General features: G+C 39.8%; 1 protein-coding gene across 2 annotated transcripts in view; it reads left to right on the forward strand.

Moving 5' to 3' along the window:
- plxna1a (plexin A1a) overlaps positions 1-19,069 on the forward strand; it is a 203,048-nt gene that overhangs the window by 32,514 nt on the left and 151,465 nt on the right. For both annotated transcript variants that reach the window (XM_081387663.1, XM_081387664.1), the window contains exon 3: positions 6,665-6,847. In XM_081387663.1, coding sequence (XP_081243789.1) covers positions 6,665-6,847 — 183 coding nt within the window. The remainder of the gene's footprint in view (positions 1-6,664; positions 6,848-19,069) is intronic.

Here is a 19,069-nt window from a genome sequence, read left to right on the forward strand (position 1 = left end):
ATCCATCCATCCATCCATCCATCCATCCATCCATCCATCCATCCATCCATCCATCCATCCATCCATCCATCCATCCATCCATCCATCCATCCATCCATCCATCAATGGTCAAAATCAACAGTTCCAATCCTATTTGGTTGCTGCTATGCAATTATTATTTTTTGGGGCATGTTGTTATAGTTTTGGAACAAACTCATTTAAAACTTCCCACAGTGCTACAAGGATTGTTTTCGAGAAAGAACTAGTCTCTGGATTTGCCAAATTTTCAAGGGACCTGATATCAGATCTTTGAAACATATTCAAATTATTATTGTTTTATTTAGTTAATGAGATTCTTGAGCGCATCTAGTTTTTAGGTTTTGCTATCAAATGGTCATTATCCCAGATTATGACAGATTTAACTATCCCGTAAGATTACATTACAATACTTGGCCAGAGTAAATTGCAGTGTGGACCACAAGTTTGACTAGACTACACAGGACATAACGCTGAATCTCTTTTTCTCTCTCCCGTTCAGTGGCTCATTCACTCTCTCTTAAGTCTGTAAATCACCATTTTAATATCATCATTTTGAGGGGTATTTTTTTTTAATATACAGCTTTAATTCAAAATCAGTTCAGAAGATCAGCGGTGCACACTTCTCCTCTGCTCTCCGCTGATATTTTCCAGTGCCTCCATGCAGTGAACACCTGCTCTCACTCCACGACAGTCTCATGCAGACGTTATAAAGTCAAACAATAAAGATCACGAGTGCCTTTTTTAATGCCAGACGAGGGGCTGGAGTGAAAGGGGAATGGAGACAGAGAGAGAGAGAGAGAGAGAGAGAGAGAGAGAGAGAGAGAGAGAGAGAGAGAGAGAGAGAGAGAGAGAGAGAGAGAGAGAGAGAGAGAGAGAGAGAGAGAGAGAGAGAGAGAGAGAGTCCACAGGTGATTTAAAGGTGAAAGAGTAGACTGATAAATCGCTCTGACTTACAGCCATGCCGTGGGTATTGGGTAAACAGCAGAACCACAATGCAGGTGAATCTGAGAGTGTATTATTATGGGTGTGAATGTGTGTTTGATTATACATCTGTCTGTATAAACCAGCATTTGTCATCTTACAGCCTGTCAATGACTTAATCTTACTGTAAGTCATGAAATGTGGAAAAGAAATTTAGTTTGTCAGTTGTGTAGCATGTACTTAAATATTTACAGGAAGACAGGCAGGAACAGGCATCAGGACTGCAGAAACTGGAAGCAGTCCGACAGAATGTAGAATCATACACTACCGTTCAATATTATTAATATATAATAATATTTAAACATTTTTTAAAGAAATGAATACTTTTATTCAAATTAACTCCTTAATAATTCATAATGTATTAAATTGATCAAACGTGACATTAAATACATTTATATTGTTACAAAAGATTTCTAATTCAAATAATGCTGTTCTTTTGAACTTTCTATTCATCAAATACTCCTGAAAAAAAGTATTATTGGTTCCACAACATTCAGTAGCACAACTGTTTTCCACATTGATAATAATAAGAAATGTTTCTTGAGCAGCAAATCATCATGTGACACTGAAGACTGGACTAATGATGCTAAAAAATCAACTTTGATCACAGCAATAATTGGATTGCAAAATATATAAAAATACAATTTTTTAAATTGTACTAAATGCATCCCAAATACCGACCCTAATTTTTTTAATGGTAGTGTACATGTGTTTTTTTTTTTACTAAACTAAAGAGATTGACTAAACTTTTAAAACAGTTGACCATTTATAATGAATTAGAGACAAAAATGTATATAAAAAAAGACCCTCATTAGAGTAAATGGTGAGTAAAGTAAAACGTCAATAGACATGTTGTGTCAACTACATGTGCGTTGTGATTTTTCACAGAATGAACATTAGCGTCTACAGTAGCTAAGACCCGAGACCTCCAGTGTTGCTCTACCAGTTGAGCTACATGAAAGTCATAGCATTTTCCTTAATCAAATGACGGGACAGACAACCTAAATACATTACGTCCTACTAAAGGACTTTAGATTGAGGGTCAATAGGATTGCTTAGTGGAAGCAGCTTTATAACACCATTATATAAAGCTGAACGACAGCTAATGATGGCCATGCTAATATGACGTGTATTTTTAGATAAGCCTCAGATGCTTTGGGAATCTGTGATGTTCTCCTGTCTAATGCTGTTAATGCCAGAGAGAGCAGCAGAGAGAGTGCCTGAATTCTGGCTCGCTGTAGCGCAAGCACCATTAAGACCCAATTAGAGAGCCTCCATTGGCTGTTTGAAAGAAACAAAGGGCAAACGGCTGAGCCGCTGCATTTCCACCATCACCAATCAAAACAGGAGGCTGGCAGCCTGCCATCCCTCCACTCATCTCTCGCTCTCTCTCTTTCTCTTAGGCCATGCGTCCTAAGATTTTGGCAGCCTCTCTTTATCTTCATTTATGTGTTCCACCATCTACAAACACATTTAAGGACAAGCACACACATAGACACGCATCAACACAAACACGTTTAAGGACAATCGAGCACATGAACACGCGTAAAACAAACACACTCGCACATGGCTGCCCACCTTGGTGCATACCTGAGTGTAAACAAATAAGGATTCATGTTGAACACAAATGAGCGTGCTTTATAGACACTTAACAGCAATGAGTCTTAAAAAGACAGACAGAATATTATTTTATTATATTTCTTCATTAAATTGATCAAAAGTGACAGTGGAGATATTTAAAATGTAACAAAAGATTTTTATTTAATTAATGCTTTAATAAATGTAATACATACATTTAATAAAAGCAAATAATGCAGCCTTGGTGAGCATAAGAGACAATAACATAAACATTTTAATGTTTCCAAACTGATGTGTGTATATGTATATGTATATGTATATGTATATGTATATATGTAAATGTATGTGTGTAAATATATGTATACTGTATATGTTTGTCTCTTAAGCTCACCATGGCTGGAGTTATTTGCATATATATACACATACACATATATATACATATACATATACATACATACATACATACAGTATATGTCTCAGACCATACATATTAATAATGAATAACCAAATGTTATGCAAATAAATATAAACAAATAACCAAAGTCAAATCCCTTTTGGTATTTTTGTGATAGCCGAGATTGACGTCTGAATCCATTGTGTTAAAAATGGAATATAATCAAATTGTGTATAAGCACAACTGTATTTATCTCTCTAAAAGAGGACTGAGAACTTTGTATCTCTCTTGTGTATGTTCTCCCAAAGTACCTGGTCTATCAGGTGTCTGTCTCTCTGGATCAGGCCTGCGGCATCTCTGAAACATGCTGCCAGATTAACCCTTTGAGACATGTCCATCACATCCCCTTCTGTCAAACCCTGCCTCCCTCATCGATCCCTAAGGCTATCATTGGACGGATGGAGAGAGAGGCAGGAAAAGAAAGAGATGGACTGATAGAGGATAGAGTTGGATCGTGTCTGCTTTGAGATCGATCAGATGGTGTTACGATAAGACATCAGGATTACTGCTGCTCTCTGAGGTGTGCGTGTGTGTGTGTGAGTGTGTGAGCATAGGTGGGTTGGCATCACATTCCTCTTTCCCACTGGTCTGCGTTGGGTCACTTGAAATCAGGTGCTTAGTCATCAGCTTAACTGAATCAACCAGGCATTACTCAGAATTGTGGATAATATTTGTTTTTCACATAAGAGGGCATTGTTTTTATTAGATAATACATTTACACAACAGCTTCCTTGTCTTATACCTTCCATGCTGTTGAGGGGTATTTTTAGACTTTAGAGAGATTTACCGCAACTTTAAGGGATAGTTAACCGAAACTGAACATTCTGTTGTTATTTACTCACCCTCATGTCGTTCCAAACCTGTAGGACTTACTTTCTTCTGTGGAATTATTATTATTTTTTTAGGTGAATGGAGCCTTTTCCGTGTAATGAAAGGTACTGAGCACTGATTCTGTTAAGCTCCAAAATGACCAAAAATGTACCATAACTTACAGCTTAAATGACTCATGTGCTATATTCCAAGTCTTTTGAAATCATGTGATAGTTTTTTGATGTGGAACTGGCCAAAAGTCTAAGTCATTATTTACTGAAGCGATGTGCTGTAGCTCTCCTTAGCATAAGAAAAGTAATCATGTCTGATTAGTGAATCAATTGTCTCTTAGAATCAAATCTTTACAGCAAATCAGATGATAGTTCAACCCACTGACTCAGCGTTTCAGTTAGCAAGCAGTCAACCTCTCCCCTGAGGGGAGTTTTATCAGTCGCTAGCAATAATTTCTGTCTGTTCCTCATAAAAACTATTGTATGACTTCAGCAAACTTGGAATATAATGCACAAGCTGTATGAATCCCTTTTATAATACTTTTATGGTGTTTTTTGGAGCTTGACAGCACTAGTCCGCATTCAGAGAGGCAAGGATTTTCTTGCCTCTCTGAAAAAAACATGTTTTGTTTTCCAGAAAAATAATCATACTGCTTTGGAACAGCATGTCTATGTCTTTAAGGTCAGCTTGAAACATCCTTCTGAATTCCGAAATTAGTAAATAATACATTTAGAATTTAGTAAGTTTTAGATTAGCTGTTGACATGAGAACAATTGTTGGGGAAAATCATCATGTAGAGTCAGTTTTGATCTTCAGTGGCATCAGCACAGATGGGTTCTTTTAAGTTTTTGTTGTTCATGCTCTCTGACTGAATTCTGAGGCATCTCCTTCCTGTCCAGCCTGTCAGAGGCATTTCGGCCCCCTTCCATCTCAGCTGTCATCCCCCTTGCATTCCATGGATATTGAAGATGACAGTCTCAGTCCAGCCCAAGAAACTGTGGTCGCATGGTGTCTGTCTTTAACTTGTTAACATGCCTGTGTCTCTTAACGCCCTGCTCCGAATTAGACATTTATGGGAGAGATGAGATTCCTTTTCGGGTCAGGACACCCGTCGCCTTCCTTCTTCTCCCACCGAAAACATTCTGCACTGGACTCATTCCTCCTTTCTGTAGTCCACATTGTTTAGTCATCTTTCCCTCTCCCTTTGCTCCAAAATGAGGCTGTAATTTGAGTTAAGAAGGGTAAAAAGAAGAAATCTACATGAGACATACTGGGGAATCTCTGATAGATATGCATCGCTGCCACTCGCGGTCACTGGCTATGGGTGACTGCCCAGTTATTTCTGCAGTTTTCAAATGGGGTGCTGAATAGGAGCTAAAAGCAATACATTTCAGCAGTGTACGTCATTACTGAGTTTAAATGTGCTTGTTAAGTGATGTAACTGTGTACATATGTAGCATTTTCTCATGAAGTAACCCCTTTAAATTAATTAAGAACTGAATTGAGATTGCTTTATAAAATTTAAATTCCTAAATGTAATTTGAGGTAGCCAACATTTTAATTTGCAATGTAAGGAAGAAGACTCAAAATAAATCAGAAGAACAGAATGCTGTGTTGAATTGCAATTCAGTACATTCACCTTCCTGTTATTCCAGATCAACTTCCTGTGATATTTAAATTCTTTAAAAATCAGAATTTTGCACACCCTGATGCACTGGGGAAATGCCATTATCCAGGTAGGACTCATCCACTTGCCATTAGTCGTAGTTTGTCCCCGCGACCTTGTCTTTGCCAGCACTTTTCAAGCCTTGCTAACGCAAGTGATATTTCCAGCATCATTGGTTGGCTTGCATTAACCGCCATTACCAGCGTCATTAACTCTGCCAACATAATGTTTCCTCATCTAACTGAGAATAACACCTAGCGGCAATAACTGCGGATGGTGAGCAACAAACATTTTCTCTCAGGAGATGAGTCCAGCTCATACCTGTGTGCAGGCCGATTGTAATTACAGTAGGTGCATGATGGTCGGTGTAACCCAGACGGTCGCTAACCTTGGGGATGCACTTGGTCTGTTTGTCCAATCCCCTTCTGTTCATTCTATTTACAGAGCAAATATCAGCATCTCCCATGGGGTTTGGGAAGAACATGCTCTCTTGTGTTGTAGGGCACAGCTCTGGTCCACTACAGTGTTCGGGAGCCTGAATATCCTTCCCGCTGCCTGGAACGGGTCATCCTTGGCAGCAGTGGCACCCCTCGCTGGGTGAAAGATGAGGGGCACCGTTGGGCAGCAATGCGGTGCAGTAGGGGTCATGGCCACTTTTGTCTCTACTAATGAGTCCAGTCTGTCGTGCAGAAAAAGAGAGGACGTCTCCCGGGACACTTTGTGCATTGTGTGGTCGTCTTTGTGTGGGACTATTAGGGATTGTTTGTGCATAAGGCATTGAATTGCAAGGCATTGTGTGCGACATTTGATGTTGGCCATGTCCATGTTAGCAGTTTTACCGTACAAAGGAGTTAAGAGCTGAGAATGATTTTCCCTCAGGTCCTCTATATTTTCCGACTTTCTTCTAGCAGCACAAGCACAGGGACTCATCCTGCGATATATCTGTATGAGTGTGGGCCTCTGGCTGATTCATTAGCAAAGAAAATACAGTATATGGCCTTTAATGACCCAAAGGAATATCAGGCAATGGATTGGTATTGCAGAAGATTAAGACAAGTGAAAATGCCATACCGGGCACCATCGCTCCCAACACCCACTCACTAACTACTTTAATAACTGTGCCTTTTTCTTATCTCTCCCCACAGCCTCTGCAGATAGATGACAACTTTTGTGGCCAGGACTTCAACCAGCCTCTAGGGGGCACCACTACGATCGAGGGGGTCCCTTTGTTCCTGGACAAAGACGATGGGATGACATCAGTGGCGGCGTATGATTATCGCGGGCACACCGTAGCCTTTACCGGCACCCGTAGTGGCAGGATGAAAAAGGTGAGTCGCATGCTTAATTTTTAGTTTTGGAGGTAATGCGATTGTACATATTCATTTGAGGTTGGATGCTGATGTTCGTAAAGGTTTTGGTTTGGTGTCTTTGTCAGACAGAAATAATCTTGTGGTTGAAAGGGACAATAGAGTAGAATAGAATATAATGTTTTTTTTAGGTTTTATACAGTATATATACATATATCATAATATATTTTCATCAGGATTTCAGTATTTATAGTGTTTACATGGTATCCCAAGGTACTTCAAAATTAAGTGGTACAGTATATTTTTTTTGTTAGTGATTTACATGATTACCCTGGTAAAAAAAATATACCTTGGTTTTGAACACTAATACAAATGATTGTAATAACATTTTTATTCTTTAAAATATTTCAGTGCTATGTAAATACCATATGAGATGTAGAAATCATTCAGTACCATGGTTTATATCAAAGTACCAAGGTAATACCATCAGATACCATCAGTGAATCTTGGTACAGCCACAGTGCTGTTTTATTATTTGTATTAGACTACTAAAAGTCAGGCACATTTGCTCTCAAGAATATGAAAACCAGCCACATGCACACACACACTTCTACACAAACGTGCTTGTGCTGAAGTATGCAGTAATCCTGTCTCAGTCCTTGTATATGACCCCGGTGTGATGTCTAAACCGCTGGCTGGATATAGGTTGTGCGCGGGGGTGGTGAGGGGGGATCAGCGGATGTCGAGTGATATCCCATGATCGGAATCACATTTCTCCTCCACCTTGCTCTTCCTGTAGCGGCCCCAAGTTGGACAGCACTGCCTGTGTCATTAGACAGAAATCAATGGCCCGTGTGCACATACACTGTGTGTGTCTAGGTTCCAAATGAGGTGAAAGCTAGAAAGGTGTATGTACATATGTTGATGGCACGTGTCAGTTAATTGAGTACCAATCTTGTTCCTGCTCCTTTCATTGCTCGACCACCTCAGTCAATCTAGTTCCTTTGCAGAGCCTTAGCCAAATATGTCTGAGCCCTCAAGAGCTGAGCTGTAAGAGATGGACCAGCTCTGGATCTTAGATGTGTGTTTGTGCCGGCGGTGCTGTTTTATTGCTATTCATTTAGTGCTAAAGTGTGGGTCTGGCCCTAATGAAATGTAAAGCTGTAGTCTATTGACGTGGGCTCATTGTAATTCCTCTAGTATTTCAGTTGCTGCGAGGCCTTATTGATTCATCTGTATGAATATATAATCAGGGGCCTAAATCTTAGTGGCTGCAGACAGCTGTACGAGTGTGTGTGAGTGAGAATGTTTGTGAAGCAAAGCCCCATGATGGGCTGTTAGACTGCGACATGGAAGTTTGTTTGGTTCAGTTGTAGCGATTTAAAATTTTTCCTCTTTATGTTCTCAATCACTTTTATCTATCTATCTATCTATCTATCTATCTATCTATCTATCTATCTATCTATCTATCTATCTATCTATCTATCTATCTATCTATCTATCTATCTATCTATCTATCTATCTATCTATCTATCTATCTATCTATCTATCTATCTATCTATCTATCTATCTATCTATCTATCTATCCATCTATCTATCACTCTATCTATCTCTCTATCTCTATCTACAGTATTACTATCTATCTCTCTCTCTATTCCCATCCAAGATTTTTATTTAGCAAAAATAAAAAAAAAGGTTTAGCGCAATCAGAACGTTTCACTTTAGCACAAAATTTCTATATCCATACTTCAAATGTAAAAAAAAAAAAAAAAAATGTTGTCAAGAAAAAGGGCTTTAACTACAAATAAATGTGATGGCACCTGACAGAATCAGCCTACATGCAGTGTCTATTTTCGTGGTGTTGATCCCGTTAAAGCACCGTTTCTTTGTAATGTTCAAAGTTGCATTAAATCATATCATATTCATATTATTAAAATGTATATAAAATAATGTTATGGCAATATCTATTTGGTCATTTATTTGCTAATTACCGTACTTATTTTTGTAATTTTGTCTATTTCTTTTTATTATTAGCAAGTTAATACATTTTTTGATAATAATATTATCGGTATATTATGCAGGTGGGTTATGTAGAGTGAGAAGGCGGCGAGAGTTATGTATGTATGTATGTATGCATGTATGTGTTTATGAGATGTATTGTGTGACCCTGCTATGAAATGTGGCCCCTGTGGGGCCAATGCACACAGGAGGTCAATGTCAGTGATTTTATAGAATCCACTACTGGGGTTCACAGGAGTGAAAATATCCATACAAAATCCTCTATGCATAAATATGTCTGCCTCCTTGACATCAGCTGTACCCTCCAACCTCAAGCATCAGCTTGTCTGATCTCTAAATTGAAGACAACAGCTAATAAAGCGGCTTGAAAATGCGTTGGATGAGACTATTTGTTAGCAAACTGAGTCGAAACTATCTGAATCAGAACTCTTTATATCTGTATGCGACGGCAGAGTTCATGTGCTAACCGTCATGTGGTCATTCCTTATTGTGTCTTTTCAGCCCTGAGCTTGCAACTTGTGGCGGCTGGAAATTAAGGTGTTTGTGAATAACTAGTCATTCATGTTCATGTCATGTCCACCTACCCACCTCTGCAGGTCTGATCCGCAAGTCCTAGGGAAGATCTCCCTTGGTGAAGCTAAATGCTGGTGGAGGTCTACAGGTCACTTATCATTTAGCACGTTAGCGTGGCTAATTAGCATGTTAGCGCAGCCACACGTGTACCCCCCTCCACTGCTGAAATGTCACTTTAATTAAGAAGCATGATCTGATTTGAGCTAATTTGCCGAGCGAATGGTAATTACAGATAACATTTGGAAGCAATGAGCAAGAAGGAAGGCTTGTGGGGTGGGTGGGGGGGGGGTGTTGTGGCGGCAGGAAGTGATTTCTCCTTGTGGAAATCTCGCCTGATTGAGAACGATTAATGATTGACAACATCTTGTAGTCCTTGGCGGGAATGTCGGAAGCCGTGATTGGTGGCAGTGATTAGGGAGCGTGCTGTATAGAACGGAACGAATCCTCAGAAGTCTGTTGTATGGTCAGTCGTTCCGAGCGGCATTATGAAGCGTCACACCTGTGAGGGACAAATAAGAGGAAGACTGACTGCAGCATGTCGTAACTGTGATTTTTTTTTTCTTCTTCTTTTTCTTAGCAAAAACCTAATATTCTCATTGTCAAATTGAAGCTGAATCTGCCAGTACAGATAGCTGTTCACTTTACTCTCTTTCTCTCACACAGACGAAATAAATGTCAGATCCAGCTCCTCTCTTATAGCGGGCACTGTGCCCGTGTTTCTGTCTCAATCTGTGTCTATTCATTGTTCTTCTCCTTGAAGAAGTAAAAGATCATCTTTATCATTTTGTCAGACTGTCAGTTTCTGCCTCTGTGTCCTGATTGAATCCTAAAACCTTCCCAATATGAATTTGATATTTTATATTTATAAAATTTTTATATTAAAATTGTATATATTTAATGTTCGTGTTTATTTCTTATATTCTATTTGTATGTAATTATCTAATTATCTACTATAACTTGGTTCAAAATCTTAAAACCTAATGTGCTGCCTACTTGAATCGCATTTTAAAGAAGCTGTAAATTCAAAAATGACTTCCATGTAATTCATTTTTAGCAGATGTGCAAGTTTAAATATTTGTCTTGTGGTTGTCTTTCAGTGCTGAAAAAGGTCTGATTAAAAGTGGACTATTTTCACTCATTTTTCTGTGCTAGGTATTTTTATGCTTGTCAGAGTGTTGTGTTATTAGCTTAGCAACATGCTAATGTAAGACTCAAACTGAGTCAATTGTAAGTCAAGCTTCCAGTGCGCTTTAAGTGAGAAGGGCTATTTGTGTTGCATGTGGAGTTATATTGGTTCAAATTCTGTTGCATATGTCTCCTTAGAAGGTAGCTGCATATCTAGGGAGAATATAGCAAGGCAGCTCGCTAAGCAATGTGCACGTATGTGTACCCTGGCTCTATGTGGCCATATAAAGCACTGGCAGATGGGTTTGATTGAATGAGCCCCTGGCTATGAAGCTCATTGGACATCTGTGAGGAAAGCACACTTTCAACCAGGTGCTTGCAGGTTTTTTTCCCCCCTCAAAGTCCCGACTTTGCTCAGCAGTGCCCTTGAGTAGCACTTAACCTATGAGTCCGGGGGGAAAATCTGTACCCATGAGGGTCTAAAATTAGCCTGTAATGGATGGCGATTGTATATAAACCTATTTTGGCTATTGCGAAACGAAACAATTGGCAATAAGCTATCATCATAAGAGTGAAGGACGCTGTGTTAGCATAAAAGTTTATACACCCTCCAAACAGCTTGTGTTTATGTGCTTTATGTCTTCGTAAACCGAATGACGGTAATGTCGGGTATTCTCTCATTTTCTGCCTCATTTGTTTAATGCTGCTTTGAGGTGGCCTGTGTTTCTTTGACAGCTGTGGATATCCAGCATGCAGACATGACTCCATCCCACAGCAATGGACACTGTTAAGTGGAACAGAGGGTCACTGATGTGTGCCGGCCGCTTGTGCTCTCCAGCAAAGCTATAGACTGTGTGTGTGTGTGTGTGTACGATTGTTACCAGATGCCAACAAAGGATGTGACCAGCTACATTCCTCGGATGCTGCTTGCCAGCTTTTGCCACAGCTGTGTCCAGCGCAACTGTGCACAACCTCACCTGATGCCAGGGCAGGACAGCTGCCCGCCCAATGGCATCTGCGGCCACCCCTGACGTCATCCCCGTTGTCTGACAACTGCGGACACACCTCCATCCTCCACCCGCAGCGAAGGGCCAAAACAGCTGCTGCTGCTCGCTTCATTCCTCTCATTGGCGCCATCTGTCCGTTCGTCACAACAGACACGGCACTCTCACTGTGGTCAGTCACACGCATTAACTCTGAACTCTCGATCCCTGCAGATTGCCCTCGTGCGTGTGCCACACTTGTAGGGGCCGTACACCCAGAGTGTCCCGCCAGAACGTTTTGCAGAGCGTCCATCAATCACGCTGAACATCTAAGACGGTTCGAGCTGGACAAGTGATGGATGAAAAGATGAGGATTGTACAGATATTATGCAGACACATTTTAAGATTTTTAAAACTTTACTTGAATTAATAATTATTAGTTTTGTTTGGTGTGGATATATTAGCATAAATATTTTGTACAGGTAATCACCATTCCTGTTAATAAAAATATTTATTTTTAAATATTAATAATTAACAATTTACGGTACGGTTCAATTTGTATTGCTAAAATAAAAACAACTGTCATGTTAATATATATTAATTGCCAACATAAAAAATTTGCAATATATTTGCAAATTAAAAAAAGAATAAATTGCATATGTTAATTGAACCTTATTGCAAAGCAATAATTATTTTATTAATATTACTATAATACTACTAATATATTTAAATATGCAAATTTAATTGTTGAAATGGTATGAATGTTGAAATGTTAATGATTTTAACCATATTGCGAAGCAATAATTGCTGTAATAATGTTATTAAATAATATTAATAATAATTAAAATATATAAAACAATATTATTTATGTTTATATATTGTTAATTATTAAATTAATATTGGTATTAATATAAATAATGCACTTTTTCATGCATAATTAATTGTAGCCATTATTACAATGCATTATAATACCTATTCATAGTTACATCTTTAAATAGCATAATAGATTGTAACACAACACATGACATTTTAATGCATGGCTTGGTTTAATGAGATTTAATGCATTATACTCTTAAAGCTATATCCATGTAAGCTAAGACTGAGTTTCAGATGCATTATAACTATTTACTAGAACAAGGTACAGTATATTATAATGCATTACACTGCATCTTGTTTATAACCTTCAAGTGAAGTGTTACCAATAAGGGTTATATGAAAATTGTTTGCCATTATGCTAGTGTATCAGCAGTGAGTCTGTACAGACAGACTCTGTGTGCTTATTCCGGCAAGTTCTTGAAGCCCAGATCACAGAATGACTGGATGAAGCGCTGTCTGCGAGGAGGTCTTGGTGTTCTGGCTGCCAAAGCCTTTGTCACCAGGGCAGCTCTCCCTTGGGCACCGTTGTTGTGGAAACTGAGTGTGTCATGCATCTCATCTGCATATGTGGGGTGTCTGCCATCTCTACCGTCTCTCTCTCTCCGTTTATGGAAGCACCTCACGCAAGTGTCCTGCCAGCCCTTCTGAATTCTAATGCGCTCCCCTGTTTGTTACGTTTCATGATCAGAGGCGATACGTTTGGCCCCTCCGGGACCTCCTTTCAAGCGCTGTCTCGGAGATGACACTTGGTAGGAAAGTTCTTCCTTGTAACTTTAAAGATAATGACTTCTTAATGCTGCCAGACTCTTATTTTCTCTACAGACCTGCTGCAAGTGATTATGGGAGAGACCAGTGATATTGTCTGCCGCCTTTTGTGAAGCTCATTGTAGTTCCTTACATCGTTCAATGCCTAAAGATGACAATGACACATTATATATGCGTGTTGATGGTTGCATAGTTTTTTTCTCTCAAGCAGAATCAAACAGAAATCCTTTCATCCCTCAACCTACCGCACTAGCGTATTTGTGGAAGATAATACCATATATACCCTGAATGTATGCCTAAAGGAAAGAAAGAACACAGCGTCTTTATCCCCCATCGTTTCCACGGGAGGAAATCTGTCCACCCAAGAAAAACAACATAATCAGGAGACATCGGATAGTGGCTTTCCCATGACTGCTGGCTTGGCACGACATTGTGAATGGGAATCTGTCTCGGCAGGTTTATTCTTCTTTTAAGTGGCCACCGTCGTGTCACAAGGCCAATGGTAGCTAATCTGTAGCTTCTGGTATGAGATTAGAGCCTTTGAAGCTTCATTACATTAAAGATTTGGAGAGGAAGATGGCCATTAGCTAGCCACCCTGTAGCAACCCGTTACTTTTGAAATAAATGCAGTCAATGTAAAAACAGATATATTTTAAATAGTGATGCACAATATATTTGCCGATATTAGATTTATTTATTTATTGATTGATTGATTATTTGGATGACCTTTTATTGGTTATCGACAAAAAACATGAAAATAATTTTGGTATCAACCAGAATTTTAATATTGATGCATCCCTAATTTTGAAAACTTTCAAGCAGTTGTTTTTCATATACCGAAAATTGATTGTTATTCTCACTGACAAGCTCTGAAATCAACAAAAATAAATTTTATGTACACATTCAAACCATTGACTCCAGATGCTTTGCACCAAACCTGATCTCCACTAAACGGACACGGTTATGAGATTTCTGCACTTAAAATGCTTTCATGGCAACTAGTAACTATTTTACATTTTGCCGAATTTGTGGCGAATACATAATTTGTACAATCTCATTTGTACATTTCTGTATGATCTACTACCGACTCACTGAGTGTTAGGTTTAAGGGTGGACGTTCAATCATATGTTTTCATACACATTATATTGTACAAATTCATATGAAGTCGCCAGCTCATAAAATAGTTACTTTTTCCTCATGAAATCGGGTTGGGTTCCTGCGTTTCAAGTTTGAGCCTCTTGAATTGCATGATGCTTTTGAGTTGAGTTTATCATATCAAAGACCTCAGTCTCTTGTGACCTCCATGGCTTGGTTTCTCTTGAAGCCCTTGAGATGCTAATCACTGCACTGTAAAGGAGAGGGGGCCATTCTGGCATCAGCAGGCTATTGGGGGCCTCAGCACTTCCAGACATAGTGATTATCAAGTAGGCATCGAGTCCCTTGAGAGGACCTTGCAATCAGGACGGAGAGGCCCTCTGACACGAACCCATAGACACTCATGTGCTTGCTTACACGCACAACACACCTGCTGCCCGGACTCATATGCATGCTCGCTAGCCACTCACAATCTTGAATTAGGAGCTCTTGGCATGTAAGAGTGAGCCTTTCCATTTGAGTTTCAAAGTCAGAGGGGTGAAGTGGCAGTGGACACACACACTTAAATTTGGTTTCAACAGAATTGTAAGTCTGTCATAAAAGGAAGCCCGGGGATATTGAGGCCACATCTGTAAAGCGAACCAGTCTTTCATTAGAATTTTTCTTCCGCTGAGTGATTTAAAAGTCCTTCTCAAAACGACGAGAGCGTGCGATGGAGTGCAAAAAAGCAGAGAGATTTGAGAGGGAAGGACAAAGAGAGGGGGAAAAGAGGGACCGCTCCATCTGTAGACCCTCCCCGTGCCAAGATTCATTATGTCTTCATTGGTGCAAGATTACCGTGCATGATATCAGGATGTTCCTCTCAGCATCTCAATGGGTTGGACGACAGCCTTCTCCCTCTGCACAAGCCCCATGTCTTTCTCCGACCCTTTCAGACCATTGTTGAGGAACGATCCCGGCTGTGGAAACCCATGCAACTGGAGTGTAATCTCCATGTGTGCGCCGCACATGCCCTGCTCTTTCATGGTCAAACGTTCCCATAATTAAAATATACCAACTTGGCATGCATCCTGACAGGCTTCAGTGCTGTGTGTTTGTATTTCAGTGTGCGTGTGTGTGTGTGGCTCATCCACTTTATCCTCCACCGTCCTCCCCTTCTTCGCGGCTCCCTCCTATGTGGGCCACCCTGATCTTCTGTGGCAGGCTGCTGTGTTTGTATGACTAGCTCTCTGGCTCCAAGCCCTGGAGGAAGCGTGTCTGGGGCCCACATTAGCCCTCTGTGGCCTTGCATATGTGTGAAGCAAAAGGGATTGATAGAAAAAAAGGAAGTGCACACTTTCTGAGAGATCCTCATTGGCTAGAACAAAGACACATGTCCTCCCATTTCACTTTTAAACCACTAAACCACTACAGACAGTAATGATGTGAACTCAATGAAGTTTTCCCTCCCTACCACACACATGTAGATAACTTGTAATTTACCAACCCAATGGTGGTCATGAAAAGTCATCTTTTAGGGGGCCTTTTGTGCTTTTGTTGCATGAACAGTAAAAAAGTTTAAAAATAACTGATATGTTTCTCTCTTCTTTTTTTTTTGTGTGTGTGTGTGTGTGTGTGTGTGTGTGTGTGTGGGGGGGGGTATGGTTGGGGTATGGTTACTAAATAATCTCAGGCATAATTATATATACTCTAAAATGATATATTCTTATACTAATTTGTAAAAGTTTGACATTTTATATTTCATACATTTATCTATCTCTAAAAAATGTAATATGAAAATGTATAGAAACAAATATACACTCACCTAAAGGATTATTAGGAACACCATACTAATACTGTGTTTGACCCCCTTTCGCCTTCAGAACTGCCTTAATTCTACGTGGCATTGATTCAACAAAGTGCTGAAAGCATTCTTTAGGAATGTTGGCCCATATTGATAGGACAGCATCTTCCAGTTGATGGAGATTTGTGGGATGCACATCCAGGGCACGAAGCTCCCGTTCCACCACATCCCAAAGATGCTCTATTGGGTTGAGATCTGGTTACTGTGGGGGCCATTTTAGTACAGTGAACTCATTGTCATGTTCAAGAAACCAATTTGAAATGATTCGAGGTTTGTGACATGGTGCATTATCCTGCTGGAAGTAGCCATCAGAGGATGGGTACATGGTGGTCATAAAGGGATGGACATGTTCAGAAACAATGCTCAGGTAGGCCGTGGCATTTAAACAATGCCCAATTGGCACTAAGGGGCCTAAAGTGTGCCAAGAAAACATCCCCCACACCATTACACCACCAGCCTGCACAGTGGTAACAAGGCATGATGGATCCATGTTCTCATTCTGTTTACGCCAAATTCTGACTCTACCATCTGAATGTCTCAACAGAAATCGAGACTCATCAGACCAGGCAAAGTTTTTCCAGTCTTCAACTGTCCAATTTTGGTGAGCTCGTGCAAATTGTAGCCTCTTGTTCCTACTTGTAGTGGAGATGAGTGGTACCCGGTTGGGGTCTTCTGCTGTTGTAGCCCATCCGCCTCAAGGTTGTGTGTGTTGTGGCTTCACAAATGCTTTGCTGCATACCTCGATTGTAACGAGTGGTTATTTCAGTCAAAGTTGCTCTTCTATCAGCTTGACTCAGTCGGCCCATTCTCCTCTGACCTCTAGCATCAACAAGGCATTTTCGCCCACAGGACTGCCGCATACTGGATGTTTTTCCCTTTTCACACCATTCTTTGTAAACCCTAGAAATGGTTGTGCGTGAAAATCCCAGTAACTGAGCAGATTGTGAAATACTCAGACCGGCCCGTCTGGCATCAACAACCATGCCACGCTCAAAATTGCTTAAGTCACCTTTCTTTCTCATTCTGACATTCAGTTTGGAGTTCAGGAGATTGTCTTGACCAGGACCACACCCCTAAATGCATTGAAGCAACTGCCATGTGATTGGTTGATTAGATAATTGCATTAATGAGAAATTGAACAGGTGTTCCTAATAATCCTTTAGGTGAGTGTATAAATGAATGTATAAAAAAATCACATTTAATCATATTTTGAATTGTTTTTTGACATTTTCAATTAAAAAATATTAGTGAATTAAACATTATTTTATTTTGTTTTAATATTTATCTTGATTTGTATATTATATAAACATTTTGATAAATTAAACTATAAATATAATACTGTACATTCAGATATTCAGAAATTATTATAAAATAAGTAAAAACATGTTTTAGCTGGTTTTTGTTTTGTTTATTTAAAAAGGCTTAATAATATTGTGATATACATCGCTTTCATAGTGCCATCTGATGCAGTCTTTGTACCATGGTGTTACCACAGTAAGCATATCCATTTGTGTTGGAGAGGCATGTTGGATTTTCATTGACAGCCATTACAGTGACTATCTGTTTATTTCTGTTTATATGCGAGCATGTGTTTATAGGTTAGGGGTTGGTTAAGGTCTGTCTGTGGGCTGTTGAGCTGTTTTAAAATAAAGAGGCCCTATTCTGTGTTAGTGACCATCTGAGCAGAGCGTGAGATGTTTCGCCTTTGATATCACACAGTGGCCCTTTGTGTTGTAAAATGAGCAAGGTCAAAAGCAGGCCAAAGATGACTGTGTGTGTGAGATCATGTGAAATTATAACATGCTACACTTAGATCACATCCCTCCCTGTAAACGGTTAACACCCTTCTCTCCTTTTTCCACAGGCCCCTCTGTAGACGATCAGGGTTCAGTTTAGTCTCTTTCCTAACATGATCATAAACAATATCCCCTCCATCTTCATTCCAATCACACAGAGTCATGCAGTATTTCTATTAATCAGCCCTCAGGGTTTGGGGGGGGGGGGCTGGCTCTTGGAGAACATTGGATCTTTAAACTCCTTCACTCAGTTCCAATACGGATTACAGAACATTCATCACAACAAAGTGAATATTGTGAGCGCTGAGCTCCGGACATCTCAGATGACAGGAGTTATGCAGCGACCACCACGCACACACACATATGCAAACGTGCACAAGGGCAGGGCGTGACTGAGTGCGATGAAGTTTCATTACATTAAATGTCATCTTTACGTAACCTCATGCCACTGAGTTAATCACTTTAGTTTATTTCCAGCCCCTGAGCGAGCTTAGGCCTGCGCTCGGTTTCATCCGGTGTAATGCTAGTGCTCAGTTGTCTTAAGAGGTGGGTGATTCTCTTGTAATGTGTTGACTTTTTGACCCTCGGTGGTCGTGACCCTGGCTCTCTGTGTTTTCCTTGATGATAATTGAGCTTATCCACAGGACTAGTGGTCACGTAATGCTCTTGATAAGGACTTATTGCAATACTTAAGCTATAAAAGTTAAAAAGTATGGTTCATTTTTACAAATCTATTCTGATATTTGCATTTCTGCCTATGTCCGTTTGATTTCACAGGCCTCAAGTCTGCAGCCACCCAATAAGGCTATGCATCTTGCATCTTGCTTTATCAAAAATCAGGAGGCAGCTCTGAGGTTTCTCTGACATTGACACTTCCTTTTTATCCTTCCTCAACTTCCTCTTTGAAGACTTGATTGTTCGTAGTGCACTCAGGGAGCCATCTAGCATTAGTTTTCCTTTGATGAAAATAGCTCAGAGGGGTTAATCCAGCAGATTAAAGCAGATTTCCTTGCACTGAAAATGAATAGATAACAGTTTGAGCTTTGATACATTTGAAAAGAGGGATTAAATGCTTCGTTTAAAGTCTATGAGATACAACGGGAGGTTAATTGTTTCCCAATAACATATTTATCCCTCCATTTGTTAGCACAATTGGGATGAATCACT

The sequence above is a fragment of the Scardinius erythrophthalmus genome (assembly GCF_964197995.2).
Source record: "Scardinius erythrophthalmus genome assembly, chromosome: 15".
Lineage (NCBI taxonomy): Eukaryota > Metazoa > Chordata > Actinopteri > Cypriniformes > Leuciscidae > Scardinius > Scardinius erythrophthalmus.